The sequence below is a fragment of the Vicia villosa genome, linkage group LG7, assembly GCF_029867415.1.
Source record: "Vicia villosa cultivar HV-30 ecotype Madison, WI linkage group LG7, Vvil1.0, whole genome shotgun sequence".
Lineage (NCBI taxonomy): Eukaryota > Viridiplantae > Streptophyta > Magnoliopsida > Fabales > Fabaceae > Vicia > Vicia villosa.
In genome coordinates, this window is record NC_081186.1 from 124,068,313 (window position 1) to 124,086,146 (window position 17,834).

General features: G+C 35.1%; 2 protein-coding genes across 2 annotated transcripts; both read right to left on the reverse strand.

Annotated features, from left to right (window-relative positions):
• Window positions 1-1,057: 1,057 nt before the first annotated feature.
• LOC131618491 (uncharacterized) lies at window positions 1,058-5,582 on the reverse strand. The gene is made up of 12 exons (XM_058889704.1): window positions 5,386-5,582; window positions 5,038-5,303; window positions 4,665-4,738; window positions 4,468-4,562; window positions 3,298-3,395; window positions 2,867-2,950; window positions 2,635-2,715; window positions 2,430-2,513; window positions 2,252-2,347; window positions 2,037-2,116; window positions 1,824-1,912; window positions 1,058-1,613 (listed from the first exon to the last, which is right to left on the reverse strand). The coding sequence occupies exons 1-12, from the start codon at window positions 5,510-5,512 to the stop codon at window positions 1,270-1,272; spliced, it is 1,518 nt and encodes a 505-aa protein (XP_058745687.1). The 5' UTR covers window positions 5,513-5,582; the 3' UTR covers window positions 1,058-1,269.
• A 4,497-nt stretch (window positions 5,583-10,079) lies between these two features.
• Window positions 10,080-11,010, reverse strand: LOC131618492 (protein MIZU-KUSSEI 1-like). The gene has a single exon (XM_058889705.1). The coding sequence runs from the start codon at window positions 10,994-10,996 to the stop codon at window positions 10,232-10,234; it is 765 nt and encodes a 254-aa protein (XP_058745688.1). The 5' UTR covers window positions 10,997-11,010; the 3' UTR covers window positions 10,080-10,231.
• Between the last annotated feature and the right edge of the window lie 6,824 nt (window positions 11,011-17,834).

The following is a 17,834-nucleotide window of genomic DNA, read 5'->3' on the forward strand; positions in this document are numbered from 1 at the left end:
TATTTTCGTAAACAACAATGAAAAACTCCAACCGCCTCAATGACATTAATCCTCAAATACGAGGGAAGTTTTACATCCAAAGGGGGGCAGAAAGAGCATTAAACCTCAAATAAGACAATGGCTAACACTTGAAGACACCACCTGCCTCGAACACCTAGTTGATGCATTGGGAACACTATTTTTTGGTAGCTATCCGCTCTAGTACACAAGCGTCGAAGCCCCACTCACGTCGATCTCAAACCAGGTTTTTACTTTAGGGCAAGGAAAAGGAAATACTCTAAACCCTAAACCTTAGGGTTTAGGTTTAGATCTAATTTAAGGCAAAATGAATGTGTCTTGGTTAAAAATGTGTAGGGTGCACATGAAAGTGTATTTCCTAATCAATTTAAAGCAAAACGTGTGTGGTTCATTTGCGCATATATTTGGTGAGCAATGAGTACTTCTGAAAATGCATTTTTGATTTTTCCAATAACATTTTCATATTTTCTTAGGGTGCTTCTCCACCACTTATGGGTGAGAGAAGCAATCCCCTTTTTGTATTGTTGAACTGTCTGGCTGACACGCTTCACACCCTTTGGCATAATTGAAGCATCCAACCATTACAATAGGCCAATAGTATACTAATAGATAGATTAGTCACTTAATCACAAGACCAGCTCTAGAAAATCACAAAGCCTTTCATTCATACATTATAGGAGAACTTCATTAACTCCACTTTTAAAGACTACTTCTCTCGCACATTATAGCAGCACTCCATTAACTACACTCTGATATAGATCACCATCTAGCAATCCATAATTGAGTCTTTTATATTTGAGTCTAAATTCTATTGAAGATAGGTTTCGCAAGTAGTCAATTAGGTCTTTGATACAAATATCAAACACTTATATGCATCCTCCGGTGGTATATTCCTAATGTTAGAGCTCAACAGTTTGCTTGTAACCAGAAGAAGCTTGTTGAGACAAGTTATTAACATATACATTATCTCCATGAAATACATGTAAGACTATAACATCACTAAATACAACTTTTTTGAAAATTTGCATTCAAACACTAGTACTCTCAATAACCTGTTTGATTACTAGTTGGGAATCACCCATCAATTTCATATGTTCATAATATTTTACCATTCCTACTAGTATTCTAAATCCCATTATTGCAACCCCGTACTCAATTTGATTATTACAAAATAAATATTTTACCTTGTTGGCACTTGTATTTTTAAATCTCCCTTGGTTGAATAAAACTAACACCACAAATGATTTTGCTTCAACATGGCCACAAGTCACCCCAAATAGATTTTTTGGCTTGATGATGCAAGGTAGGATTCTTGCTCTTTGTTACGACCATACGGACAAATGAACCCTCTGAGGCATCGCTTTTGGTTGATTTACACACGTTCATTGTTACCTGTCTACCCCTTCTAACAGGCATGAAAACAATCCTGCCCCAGCCACCTCCAAGATCAGCACTCGTTGTTCCTTCTTCGATTTCCTCGTCCACTTCATTATCGTCTTCGCAGTCAGTTTCAATAGCATCAGAATCATATTTTACTACATCTACCACTCCGCGAGAAGCATCATCGTCAACTTGTTGCAACTTCAACCAGTCCTCTGAAAAAGTATAAAAGACATATATACAAATTGGAATTTGGTTCTAGAAAACATATAATGTCTACTTTTATAATTATTATTGAAAATAAGAAATAAGAAAACAGTTTCTTCAAAATCCTTGACCAGAGACCATGAAACAAACCTGATTTTTAAATCAGACTTAATACTTATGTTATGAAATATTTTAACAGAAAACAAGATTGCACATACCGTAATCAATTTCAAGATCCTCTGGATTTCTTTTGGCATGTTGCTCCTTCAGAGTGTCAAATGTAATACCATCAAGAGGCCAAGGTTCACTGGTTCAAGGGATTGATGAAAAATAAAAGTCAGAATTTCATTTATTGAAAATACGATAGTGTCTCGTGTATTACGAGACGTGATCCAGAGTTGTTCAAAATTCAAGTAAAATAAAACACTTGCCTTGGTCTTCTTCCTCGTCTAAAAACAACATAGGAGAATTTCTCATCTTCAAAGCCACGCAAGGGCTCGCCTTTTGAACGCTGCAAAATCATAGAGCAGAAAAAAGTTGTTTATAAGTTACTCCTTAATATTAATGAAAAGAAATTAGGAATGTGGGAACAACCGGACAACATGACTCGCTAATACAGAAAGTAAAATATGGATTAAGAAGAAACCTTGTAAGCACGCTGCGACGATGTCCTTTCCAAACGCTGAACAAAATGACAATATTTTCCAGATTTTACCAGTGGACAAGTACCATCATGAGGACACTACACGAAGAAAATCAGTCAAGTGAAAAATAACAATGGGAGAGCCAGATAAAGACTTAGAATGATCACACAATGTACTTACAGGAGCAACCACAAAAGCACCGGCCTTGTCAGTGATCAAATCTTTACAAACTTCATTGTTTTTATTAGAAGATTTACGATGTTTCTGCAAAGACAGTGAAATTCATTCTTATATAAAATATGAAGAGAAGAACACAACCAAAAGATAGAAAACAAGGCTTGTTTATCATTGTTTAGAATTTTCCCAAAAGATGTGGTAAACTTACTCTCTTTTCCATCCATAATATGTAAGATCTCATCTGAGCTATAATATTGGATCCATGAGGTGTTCCAGGTTCAACCAAAACCTACAAGATTTTGATTTCACAAATGAAGATAGCATTAGATACAAGATTCAAAGGAATTAATACAAGAACAGAAAATTATATAAAATAAAAAAGTTCCCTCAGTTATTATTTTCAAATTATTTTTTCTATAATTATAAGCTTGAAATCATACCAGAACATCTTGTGTTAGATCCCAAAGCTGGCGAACTATGGTAATCCGATCCTTTAACGAAGGGATCTCTCCGAGCACATAAGACTTCATCCCACCAAAACAGAGCACAAACAATTAGTATTAATACACGCAAACATACACAAATAGCAAATATGCCTGATGCATGAAAAAATAATATAAAACAAAGTATGCCCCTTCCAGAATTAGAAAAGATACAAAGAGGGTTCTAATACCAAAATATTAGACTGAACAAACGGAAGGAATTTGGCAGAAGTTTTTACTTTGTTTCAATCTAAATTTGAAAATTGAATGCAAAAAGTAGCCAAATTTGTTTTAGTATATGAACAAATGAACCACATACAATTAGTTGATTAGACAAAAACAAGCTACTTGTTGCAAATATATATAAATAATACCAAAAACAAACTTACAGCAATTACAAGGTCATGCCCTCTCTCCGATTTACCAATATTTTTAGACAGAGCTTGAATGCTGTCATAGCTATGAATAAGTGGCAAATTCTTGAGATCTACATAATCAACAGCAGAACAAAATCAATGTAGCAATTGGCATTCTTCCGAAATTTAGGAAAGGAGAGAACTCAATACATTCAATTCAAAAGAGGGAAATTCATTGTTTAAATTAATGTGCCATAAATAGCATTATATAGGTTGAAATCCTGGGACAGAGTTGATATTAAGGACTATCACCACATTTTGGTGACTGCTATGTACTAGGTACCATGAGTAGAAAAAAGTTTTCAACCTTTAACAAAAAAATAGTGAGACCTGCCACTGTCAGAATAGCTTTCTTAAACATTAAAATTTTACAATTTTTGACAAACTCCTATAATAGACAGAACGATTCTTTTTTCATTAAACTTTTTCCTTTCCAAGTATACTATTCATCTTAAGGGAGAAAATCCTGCTTATCCTCAGTAAGGTTAGTTTACTTCTTCTAACAACTGCTTGTAAACTGAAATAATTAGCAATTTTTGAGAATACCCTGTGAACATGAAGGTTCTTATTTTTTTGGCCATCAATACACTAAATAATTTTTAGTGGAATTCTTTTGCAGCAGCCAATACACAGGTCTAACTAGCAGCATAGCTATCACTTATTATGCTCTCTTCCGCAATCTCCCTCAATAAAAAGACTACAGTAGCACCCTCCAAAACATGATTTTGATAATACATCATATGGAGCAATACATTAGCAATTTGCAATTCTATTAGGTATTGGCAGTATGTTCAACGATTAAGCTTCATCATCCAAAGATTCAAGTAAATACTTTTTTCTTTTAATGTTTTGCAATTATGGAAGAATAGGATTTGTTTCTGCAATCTTACAATTATTGATCTTATGTGTCATTAAAGACTACTGGACTTCAAATATAATACAATACTCAAACATTAAGCTGACCAAAGCTTCCCCAAAGTACCGAGTACCAACGCAGAAATGACAAAACTTGCAAACAAGAGAAGTCTGTGTTACCTTTCTAACCTTCTACTAAAACTAACTACTATTCATCATTTCTCACATAAATTTAAAATCCTTAAGAATAAGAAAACTATCTTGTTCAAATATGTTGAGAACATTTACCTTGTATGAGACTCTGACCTGCACGCTGCATTGACTGTGATGGTTCTATTAAATTCACTTTCTCTAAAGATTTTGGCCAAACTTCTCGTAATGCCCTTTTGATCAGATTTGAAAGACAACAAATTAATCCACGAACAATTCTAAATTTAAAATATTGAAATTAACCATTCAACAGAAAAAACTCAAGAGTCTTTTACCAGAAAGCTGAACCAGTCCCAGCACCAAAATCTAAGACCTTAGTTGGGGAGAAACCAGGAAGCCTTCTACGAACCTAAAAAGGCATAGCTTTGAGATTGCGGTAAGAAGTTAAAGGGAATATAACTCAGTTCATACTTCACACATCAAGGAAGGAAAGAGAAACATAAGCCGTCTATTCTTTAATTCCCTAATTCCATCTTATAAGAGCACTCATTTATCGCTAGTTCTCATCATTTTTAACATACTTCATCGATTTATTTTGCCGGCCAAATAAAGGATTAATATAAAACAAATAAACTCAAATCCATTTCACTTTATCATGTCATAGTTTTTAACACAAATGATTCAATCTTGATTATCTTCACGACCTACCTCTTTAAGTACTCTGTAACAAGCAGAGTAAACGGCAGGCATTCGAGAAGCCACATAAGCAATCGTCTCATCATTTCTATACGTGAGACCAATGTCACCATAGGAGCTCGTAATCTTCCAACGTTTAGATTGCTCAGAAGACTTCAAAGGGTCTTCAACTATCTCCCTCGATGTGGTGGTTGCTAACTGCAAATTGACATTCTTGATTTCATTGAACGACTGAGACAGACTCAACACCTTCCTCTTCATATATGGCTCCTCCTGATCTATAATCCCAATAACACCATAAAAAATTGCAAATCACACAAATATGAATGCATAAAGTAAATAGAGAAAAAAACAAAGGACCTCGAATGTACTTCTTGATGGCGCGGCGGAGATGGACCGGGACGGTGAGGCATCGTTGAGATTGTTTGGCTGCGTTGCGGAGGGTTTCAGAGGTGACGATTTTATGTGCAGCTTCAAGTATTGTCATTTAACAACCAGGTCGTGGCATTCACTACACACATAAACGAAAACCTAAGAAAATAAAGCATCACTATCTTGATGCGATAAACCTCTCTTAAGCCCCCTTCTTGCTTTTTTATTTTTATTTTTATTTATTTATTATTATCTTTTGTTATAAAATTTGTTGATTAAAAAAATTAAAGTTTGAGTTGAAAGTAATAATAAATTTGTTCATAGATTATAAGTTGGGGTAGTACTTATTAAGTAGATTATAAGAACTAATACGGTTAATTAGCTAGTAGACTTAATCAACTTAGACATAGGTGATTAAGATTTTAATGATAAATATAATAAATTTGTTAATAGATTATAAGTTGGGGTAGTGTTTCTTCTGATTTCTATCAAGATGTATATGATTGTAGTTGAGTAGCATCTTGTAGAATCTTCTTCTTTATCTTTTATTCAGCTTCTGCATTTCAACTTAGGCATTAGCATCAACTAATTTGTCTAGTAGCATTTTGAATTAGCATGTGCTTCAGCTTCTCCTTTTGACATATGCTTCTTAACATCAACTTCTAAGCATTAACTTCTAAGCATTGTCTTCTTTGATGATCTTTTTGTTCTTGTTAACCTGTATTGCTTGAGTTTAATTCAAACCAAATCACAATTAACAACTGCAACGACAAAAGTCGTTATAGTAGTATGAACATCAACTTTGACATCTACGGTAATATTATCGGTAGCGATAGCAACGACATCAAAAGCTACATCATATTCATTTGAATCAATAGATGTGACTTCTGAAGCAGCAGCTTGTTGAGAAGTGCACAATAACTCTCCTTCTGATGAACATTCAACATTCTTCAGAACTACTGATGGTTCTTCATATTCAGCTCCAAATAGTATTTCTGAGTTGCCTTGCTTGTTTCTGATGATTCTTCTCGGACAGCAATCCAGAATCTCCTTCAACACAATAACTACACACTCAAGAAAACTATTAGAAACTAAATTGTTACATAGAAAATATATGTACTGTTATCGTCAAAACATAGAGACTTATTGCATGAACAAATATTGTTCTTACAAATTTTACCAATTTCTATGAATTTTATCACTGAAACTCACTATTTTCACGGGGCATTATCACCACAATACTTTTATTTTAATCAACAAAAACCTTGTAAATATTTCTAGTTATTAGTGATATTTGTAAATATTTATAGTTATTAGACATATTGGATTTATCATGTTCGTGATTTGCTACATATTTATTTTTAAATATTTGCAGTTATTAGTTATTTTATAATAACAATTATATATCAACAATATCCAAGTCTTATCGAATAATCTAAGATATGAATGAACGTACCCGTGCGGACGCACATGTCTTCTACTAGTTCCTATTATGGAGGATTAGTGAAGCGTTACCTATGGTGATGATAGAAATTTGGTGTACTCTGGTTCCAAGAGGGAATCGATCCTATGGTGGGGATCGTGGAGTGAAATGGACCTAAGTGTTCATAATTTGATACCACTGCTGGGTTTTAGATGCTCTAAACGAAATTGCAGGAAACATTTTTCCTAACATCTAAACGAATATCTATTGCAAAAATAACTTGAATTAGGAATAAAAATAAGATGATTACCTCTTGATGCGTGTTCAAAGTCCTTTTCCTGAAGATATTAAGAGCCTCACTTGAAACTCCTCTAGTTGATCCACCCGAGCAAAGATCTAGATCCTTTGTCTCAACTGCTAGGTTGAGGATGAAAGACTTTGGGAGAGAAATTGGAACGCTTTATTTCTATGGAAAAAGTGGAATAGATTTATGTGTCAAAGCAAGATCACACCTAAAGTGGAATAGAATTATGTGTGAAAGCAACATCATTACCCACCTAAAGAAAATCTATACTAGATAGTTAGAGCAACATCACACAAGACAAAAAGATGACTAGACAACTCCATTTACCTAACACACAAGACACACCCCATATTAATAAATCCAGACATTATTTGACGCCTCAAAATATTTTTCCTAATGGACAACCATTTTGAAGCAGCTCCCAAATGAACACTACAACTTTGGAGGGAGCCCAACTCCTCCAAACCTTGGAAAGCCCTTGCGAAACCCCTCATACTTTCCTTTCAAATAACCAATTATAACCAAAAGATTATCATAAGCATACCTAACCAAAAATCCCCTTGTTGATCAAGTTTTTGAACTCAAGTGGCTTCTAGACCAACCCTAACCACTCTAGTAATGAGACCAAGAAAGCCCTCTAAATTTTCCCCCTCATAAACATGGAAATGCCTCTTCCATATAAATTTCCAGACCCATACACCCCCTCCCAAAATTCATGCACAAAGGGATTGATATGTCCCTAACATAATGCCAAAACTTGGTCTTCTCACCATCCTCAACCACTTTAACACAAGAAAAGGCGAACCAATCAGTCGCCTAATTAGGGGGGGAACCGAGATAAGAAACTGTTTTCCACCAAGGAGACACCCTCATAAGACCGTCTATCCTACTCCCAAACGGGAAACCAAAGCCCCTAAAGAGCATACCTTGCCAAGCAAATATCTTTCCATAAAGAAGGAAAATCCAAAAGGATCATGCATTTCCTCTTACTTAGCAAAGCAAGATTTACAAATTTATGATCTATCACCCTAAGCCACCTGCCCCTTTTTCTTTGCACACATATTACCAATTAACACAAGAGACCTTTGCTCTACCTTTGGATCCCCCCAAAGAAACATTCTCTGTATTATTATCAGTTTCTTCCAGACCGAACCTGACATCTTCATAAAAGACAAAGAACATTGGGATTGAATTCAGCACCCAGTTGAATAGGATTACACTGTCACTTAAACTCATAGTTCTATTCCTCCAAGAAGCTCATGTCTATATTGAACACAAGGTATAGACGTGTCACTCTTGTACAGTTCAATATTGGATCCTTAGACATTTATCAGTTATGGAGGATGATCAAATTCTATATAGGTCATTCATGTCCCTCAACATGATTTGTGAAGTACGTACCAACCATCTTTGTGGTCATCATGTTACACACAATATTTGAACCTCTATAAGATACTCAACTCCACAACTAGGGTCCATAGTGGTTTCAAGTCAAAGGGAGACTCTCACCATGAGAATAACGTATGGCACTTGCATAACATTCTATGTAGTATTCTCGTGACGGGTCAAGCGTATATGAATATTACTCCTAATATTTATACATATGTGAAGACTTGATAAATCTTTATCAATGATTTATGAGATATGATAATCAGTCTATCCACATAATAGTCACAATGCTTTAATAATATATCATTTTTACAATAAAGCTTAACTGCAAATACTTTCATAATAGTGTTCTTATGTTTAATAGGGTCTCACGATTAACTAATACTTAATGTTTCATAAAACATGCTAGCTATTATAGAAACTTTATTACTTTGAAAAAACAAACATAATAAAATAAATGTCTTATTATTATTAATCGATTATTCAACACAAGTATCAAGTTCTAATAAAACTTTTACGACTTACGTCAACAAAGGCAAAAGCCCTATTAGATCCAATTGTATACTTACGGCATCCAGGAACAGCTGCTGCTGCAAAGCTTTGACATGACTATAAAATAATTCCTCAAAGAAAGCTTCGAGTAGAGACTGACGTCTAAAGCGCATATATGCAACTTCTAAAAGTTCTTGTTTAGTTCGAATGAACTTGTAGGAAAACCCATGCTCCAGCTACGTCAGTCTAAGAATGGGGTTTCTATTCTGGTTTGAACCGACGACCGACCTACATGTTTTTGGGTCATCCGAGGAAGTCTTATAAACATGGTCTAAAAGATATATTTATTACGAACATGTAATTTATTCACCACTGTCCTTTGAGAAAGGTGTCCTTTAAGAAAGATTCTAATAGCAGCATTATCGGTAGTGTCTTAGGATTTTAAAGCCACCCATGTCAGAAAATAGTATTATTTAAATGCAATTGTGATGCTTTTCATGTGGCACCGTTGCTTTTTGCAACCACGGTGCTTTGGCTGGTTGTGAATATTTTTTTCTTTATTAGCCAATAATATAGTGACATATAAGATTAATAGGACCCACTTTAGAATTTTAAATGAGTAGTATGGATATTTGAAAAATATAACTTAGTTGTTTAAATAATTAAAAAATATGAAAAAATATAATATATTATGTATGTCCCATTTATACTACTAAATTGAGTGGTATGGATGTGGATGCTCTAAGATGTAAAATCCTAAGGACGCATTATAAATGCTAAAAGAATAATCTAAGGTACACACATTTTCTAATTTAAAACTTTAAACTTGTGACCATCACTAACTTAAATGTCGAAGTGTTTATAAATACATCTAGAAAATTGCAGTTTGTCATCAGATCCGCAATCACCAAAATACATAATTATCAAACAAATACATAATTATAGAAGTACTGATTAAACTTTCAAGATATATATCATGAAAAATAATATAAAAGAACACCAAAATAAATCCTTTTAACAATGTAAACGATTTGAAATTTTTAATTAGATCATACACTATAATAAAACCCAATGTTAATAATAATTACTCTATTCATATAAACATACATCTGTTCTAAGCTCATGCAATCATGCATGCAAGTAAGTCACACTAGTATCAATTGTGTTATACAAATATTAAAACAAGCATCATGTTTCCCATTTTCTCACTTAGCCATCCGAATACATCAAACCCTAACAAAGAACACACTAAGTTCAGGTCCATTGCTATTTCCATCAGGCATCATCATATAATAAGTTTCTGAATCCTTAGACCCAATCACACGCTCAAAATGCGCCCTCATATACGACAATTCTCCGTCTTGAGGGTCCGACATTTCACTAGGAAGCACGCCGACCGCCACCGAGACCGCATGCAACATCTGCATCACGTTCAAGTCATCATCTGTTGGATCTCTTTTCACTCCATAGCCTGTTTTCTTTCCATTGCAAAATAGTGTCCAGATGGGTTCATCTATCACCTTTGTTTTATTGTTGCTGGGGTGCTTCTCGCACTCCAGCGCGATTCTATTAAGCCCCATTCCCATGTCTTGAAGAAGCTTTCCCGTAGGAATAGCCAACTCCAAGAGAAGGAATGGATGACATTTAGAGTCTTCCTGAAAAGCAAGGTTTATCCTTGCTTTTTTGTAACCGAATAGGGTTCCGGTTATCCTCGTGCCGCCGTGTATGATTGTTTCACTAGCACGGGTTCCGTTCATGGTAGGCATCTTGCACGACGGTACTATAATAGGAAACGACCGGAACATATTACGAAAACGACCGAAGAATTTGTTGGTTGAACTCCGTTTGCCTTTGCTGTTTGCCGGTTGTAAGGAAATCGGCATGCGAAGTGGTGTCGGTGGTACACTGGAATCGGCCTCGGAGATAGGCGGCAGTGGTGGTGGTTTTGGCACCGGTAATGGCATTGTGTCAGCTGCATGAGGTGGTGCCATTGGAGAAGAGAATGATGAGATAGGAGAGGAGAAGAGAACAAAACTTTAAGGTTGAAATTATGAATGGTTTGTTATTATACAGGTGTGATATGTGTGAAGAAAGATGGATTATGGTTTGCACGTTGGGATTTGGTGGCGGTTTTATTATTCTATCACAAATTCTGAAAATTTTATGTTCTTTTTTTATTATTATTTATCATTTAATTTTCTTCATATAGTTTACTTTGACTTTTGTTAATTACGCGGTATAGTTTAATTAGTTTTTTGTTTTTCTGTTTATGAAGTGTGGCCAGCTGAGAGATAAATTAATTGGTATTATTCGGTTGAAAAAATGAGCTAAAGATAGGTTTAATGTGTGTGATTTTCAGTTGTTTTTTTTGTCTGTTTTTAATTTCTTAATTGTGATTAAGAAACGCTATTATGTGCTTCTGGTGTTTATTACATGCTGGAATTGCTGAATTAACGGTTACAAGGATGTAATTGAAATTAAATGTGACACAAGCGTTAAGCATAAACTCGTTGAGAGAAGATCAATTTTGTTTAACTAATTGAGATAGATTTTGTGGAACCTTTCAAGAGAAAAGGAACAAAAAATGGATGAAAAGAAGTAACAACTTGTATTGAAAAGAGTATATGTACTAAATAAAATAAAATGTATATATGTGTGCAATTTTCATGAAAATTAGGATGATGCTTTGATCAAACATGATCCTTTTATTTTTGTCTAAATATTTTGTGTCTTATCTCTATCTCGGGGTCTATTTTAATTCATAAATTTTAAAAATGATCAGTTTTATCTCTTATCTCTCTAAAGTGCTCCACGTTGGTCCCATCCGTCAATTTGGCTCAAACGACGTTAGTATTTGCACTCGTGGCAGCTGACTTGGTATTGGGTGGTCATCTTCTTTGTTTTATTCACCAACATTTATGGAAATATTGATTTCTACATATTCTATGGAATCCTAAATCGAATTAGGGTAAAACATTAATTTATCTTCCACACCCATACATTGAAACCGCGATTTCCATCAATCTCCTCTTCTCAAGATTTCTCCTCTTCTTTGGTCTTTCAGGCATTTTCCTATACTTCGGTGGTTAGACATATGGATATTCTGTCTTGACCCAAAGATTTGATCCATTTACAGGATATATTACAAAATTATAGAGTGATATATACCTTGCTTTTTTGTAATACTCAGAGATGAAATCATCAATCTTGAAATTCTTACTCTGCACGGGAGACCCGTGAGTTCCCATTTTCTGCATGAACAAATACGATCTCCCAAATTGACTGAAAACTTCTCTGCAGGGTTTTCAATATGCCTCACTTCAAATATATGTTCAGCTGACATCCTACAAAATATGCAATGGATAAACACATATGCATTCAGACAATATATGGAAGGGTACAATATGAAGGAACAATTACCTGACAAGCCATAAATTTGTGTAGGTGTTGATCCTCTCCATTTTCTTTTTGATGTTAGGTAAAATATCACCATCATTCAAGAGTCGGAACCTCATCCTATTGCTTGCCCACCTTTCCATGATATAGATCCTAATCTTCTCCAACATTGTTATCAATGGTTTATCCATTGACTCAAGAATAACACTATTGAAGGCTTCATAAATATTGTTCAGAACAGAGTCACACCTGTTATATTTCTTAAAAAAGAATTTACTCTAAAATCTAGATGAAGTCTTCAACATGTGTTTAAAGGCTTCCTCATTGGCCATTCACATGACCTTCATTTCTCTTTCCCATGCATGTGGATAAGTTGCTTTAGCAGCCTTCCATATGATTTTTTTCAACATCTTGTCAGGAAACTTCTTCCTAAAATTGTTGTATAAGTGTCTGACACAGAATCTTTGCTCAACACTTGACATTTTACTCTCTATTACAACTATGAGAATCAATTACTTTTCTTAGTTGCCAAGAATCTTCCTTTGGCAACTCACCACAATATGCTTCCCACTCACAATCTTCCTTACATCTAACCCTAACTCTTTTGTTTTCATTTTTAGTAAACTTTAAGTTCCTACCATATTTGACAGCATATGTTATAATTGCTTCCTTGAAATCACTTTTGGAGCTAAAATATGTCCCTATCTCCCACTTGAAATCAGCCATGTATTTCTACAACTTGAACATAGGGTACTTCTTCTTTGTTACTCCACTATTAACATCATTCTCACAACCACTGTCCAACTTTTCACTATCATTTTCACTCCCTTTAAAATATCCTTTGTATTTTCACCCTTTCATTTCCCTTTCTTCCCTATTCCATCTTGTTTAGGGAAATAGTCAATGAGATTCCCAACTTCCTCTTCAACATAGTCATAATCATTCTCCTCAGAGTCATCATCAAATCCTATTTCTAAAGCACTATCATAATTGAATCCTCATTCTCACTAGTATCAGCAACATTACTTCTTTGACCCTCAACTTCAACTAAATTCACATTACCAGTTTGACCCTCAACATCATCTTAGTTCACATTACTAGTTAGATCCTCAACATCACCTTTGTTCACATTACCAATTTGACCTTCAACATCCCTAAGTACTTCTCCATAAAGTTTATTAAGCAGTTCTTTTTTCTCAACATCCACAATGTCTTCATGATTAACATCGTCTTCATCAACAATATGACCCTCATAATAATCAAACTGAGACAATGGGTGTTGGATATAAATATCAACTCTTAGATGCACTCTACATAGATCAACAATTTCTAACGCACCTTTGTCATCAACCAAAACATCCATCCCACCTGTTAGGTTCTTAAAATATATCGTCTCTATTTCAGTATAACCTAAGTCTTTGAGTACATCAACTAACTCAAAAAAACTCTACCTCTCTACATATACTTTTAGATCCTGAGTTTTTCCGCCTTCATAGACAGTTAAGCCATTATCAATGAAATCACTAGCATGATAAATTGTCAGATGCAAATACTCTTCCATTTAAACCTACTTTCCAGCAAATACCAAAATCATTTAAGATATAAACATTTAAATACCTCACAATTTAACATTTGAATGCATTTGACGAAAAAACCCTAAATCTTGAATAACTAAAGATTTAATAATTGCCTACATCATACAATAAACCCTAAAATTTCAAGTCCTAAACTTCTTTACTAGCCTTTGTCAAAATCGCACAAGATTTCCCCTTCGTTTTCTCCTTCCCTACTTCTGTTGAAGCTGAATAGCGGCAAGAAACAAAAGATCTTGAATAACTAAAGATTTAACATTTGCATGCCATTCAACGATTTCTATGTTTTCGAACTCGGGTTTGAATGGGTTGAAAGTAAAAATGGAAAATAAAAATATGTAAACAAAAAATAAATACATTCTTCGGATAGAATTAGCTTATCAGACATACAGACTTAAACTTATCGACCAGTTATACTCAACCTACAATACTTGTCTATGTCATCATGTATCAACCACTAAACCCACTGTATCATCTCAGCGACGATCTCTCCACACACCTCGACAACACAGAAGACAGCCATGTTGCTCACACCGATGATCTCTCAGTCCAACACAACCAACACAGAGGCATTAAACACATATCACGAAGTGAATGTTAGCTCTAAATCTATCTCTAGAATCTAGAAAATAACAGATAATCATCCTAGATAAGGATTCGAGCAGTATATGTCTATAACAACCCAAAACCCCAAGCACAGAGCAAAAATCTAAGACAACAATTGACAAAGATTTGTAAAGCAAGTTTTATGTAACGCCATGGGCGACAAATATACATAAGTTCAGAGTAAATACATAAAAAAAACCCAACTAAGAGAGAATACACAAAGAGGAAGAGAAATGAACCAAAAATCTCCCGATTTGTCAGCTCCGATCAATGATTAATCCACCTCCAATCATCCAAATGCAAGCTCCATAGTTGTTTTCTAACCTAAATCTACCAAAGAATGAAGTTGATGGAGTTTGTGTCAAAAATCCCACAAAAACCATAGCCCTAGAAATGTCTCAAATGAGAAATATAAACACAAAATTTTTGCTTGCTGGCTAAGCGAGCTGGGCTGGCTCAGCGAGCTCAGAAAATAATTTTGCCTCTGTTTTGGAAACTCCAAGCGCTCTACACTCTGGCTTAGCAAGATTCTACATAATTTCCATTTATTCCTCCAAAATTGCATAATCGAAGTCGTGCCTTCAGAACTTTATTACTCAAGGCTTCGATATGCATCAATACCTATAAAATGAATGAAAAATAGTCAAACGGTACATAAAATGAATCAAAACTCAAGTATACGAATGTTTACACAAAAGTTGCAATTTTATTATAAAAACGGAAAGAATAGAATCGATAAGTGCCACAAATATATACTCAAAATAATGACATTTTGGCACTTATCAGCTTTGCGCAGCTTCACATTCCTTCGTTCACCTGCGCTCGTTCGTCTTCATTCACCTGTGTTCGTTCGCATGTGTTCTCTGCTTCAAATAATAGTTTCGTAAGAGAATAAAGGATGAATGAACAAAGTTCTTTGGTTTAACCTACTTTAAGTCATGGTTATTTCTTATCAGCACTTTTAAACTGAAGGAGCGCCAAATGTATGCCAGATGTCCATTTTTTTACTATCACTAACGTTCCTAACAAAAGGGACAAACGTGGAGCATTTTTATAAAGATAAAGGATGAAAATGGTCTTTTTTAAAGTCGAGGGACCAAAATTCACTCAAAGGTAGTGATAAGATACTAAAAACGGTATTTAGCATTTATTTTTCAAATAAAAGACAAATATATTAAGTATAAATAAAAGGCGACAATTAAAAGTCACGAAAATCACATATAGCAGAATGAGTTATAGGTCTAAGAGGCACTAAGCTAACTCTGCTAATAATACAAAACAACTAGAATATAAAAAATAATCAACAAGTGTAGTGAATATATTTGTAAAATTCCATGATAGGGCGGTATGAAGCCAAGCCTCGTAAGGCGATTGTTCTGAAATATCCCAGCCAGATACAACCCTCACTTTGTTGTCTTGGCGCTATGGATTCTAGGGTCAACACGAGGGAGAAGTTTAACTTTGTGACTTCTCTTTATGAGCAACACACATTTTTGAAAAACACACCACATACTCACTCAAAACCTTAAGGTGATATGTGCGTGGTTTATCCCACTTATAAAAGCCGAAGTCTCCACTTTTCTAATCAATGTGGGACTTTTCCACACTTTGTTTCTCAAAGTTCTCAACTCACACTTTCTTTTTCCCAACACTCCTTCTCAATTGTGAGTTTATCCACAATGATCCATCTCTAGTGGAAGCTCTTTCATCACATACACTTTTACCTCTATTGACACTCTTCAACAGAACACTTCTACCCACGACCATGTGGAGATATTTTTGATACAAGTGATTCAGTCCTTTCACTCAAACCAAAGGCTCATGATACCACTGTTGGAGATATGTATTCGAGGTCAATACAAGGAGCATTTTAACTTTGGGACTTTCTATATGAGCAACACACCTTCGTGAGAGACACACCAGATACTCACCCAAAACCTTAAGGTGATAGGTGTATGGGTTCTCCCACTTATAAATGTTCAAGTCTCTACTTTTCTAATCAATGTGGAACTTCCCCATACTTTGTTTCTTAAATTTCTTAACTCACACATGCTTTTTCTCAGCATGCTGACTACTAGTTCTGATGAAAAACATGGGGATTACGTGTTCGTAACCTACAACTGCATTCGTATGAGGTCTTGGTCACGATTCCCTGAAATAGGTAGTAAAAAACTTCCTCAGTCAAAGTGTAATGGTTACTACACCCTAGAAGTTCCTAAATCTATGCCCAATGACCTCTATAAATATCTCAACTCTAGGGTTGAGGAAGACAACTTAGAATACACACCAAACACCCTAAAGATATAAAGTTTGTCACTTCATGTGACCTTGTTCTCTCTATACAGAAAATACCACCAAAAAGGGTTCCTCACATCCATGAGCTTGCTCTAAAACACCGAAAATCCAAAATCCTATGGCCACCCCTACCACTGTAAAGGTATCACGCATATGTACTTTTTTATAAGTACAATGACGCCTACCGTAGGGCCGCAACAAAACTAACTTGGGCCACAACTTCCATTATCACCACCACTTGGAAACTCACCAAAACCTCCACCCATAGACTTAACTGATCCAAATCATGGTTGCTATGAGGGCACAATCTCCCACACTAGAGGATACTAGAGGTAGAAGTGATCCCAACACCGCAACAGAGATGTGTGCTATCATGGACGAGATGAGCCGCCAAAATTAGAGTGAAATTCTGGTATGACAGACTCCGGATGTCACTCACGATGTCAAGACATCTGATCTGTTATTAGCTTAGCAAAGGCATAACAGAAAGATCCCCAATTTTTAATTACCCCTAAGAAGGAGTCCATGAGTACTGGGATCATGTTTGTTCAGTCAACATAACCAGATTGTAAAATTCATTGGTTTTGTAAATGGACCAGCTATCACACCTGAACCTGATGTTATACACGATGTTACAACATCCAAGACTGAATAGACAATATATTGCAAAAGATAAATAACACAGTGAATTGTTAACCCAGTTCGGTTTAACTACCTACTCTGGGGGCTACCAAGCCAGGAAGAAGATTTCACTATCAGTAGTACTATTTTATGTAAACAACCTCTGGTTTACAGATAAACAACCTCTGGTTTACCTAGTCACTACCCAATGCAACCTTTATCTTAGAACTCCATCTAAGACAAGAGAACCTCTGTTCACTCCCTAGTGATATCTAACTGTTACAACCCTGCAACAGCTATTTACACAATTAACAATGAA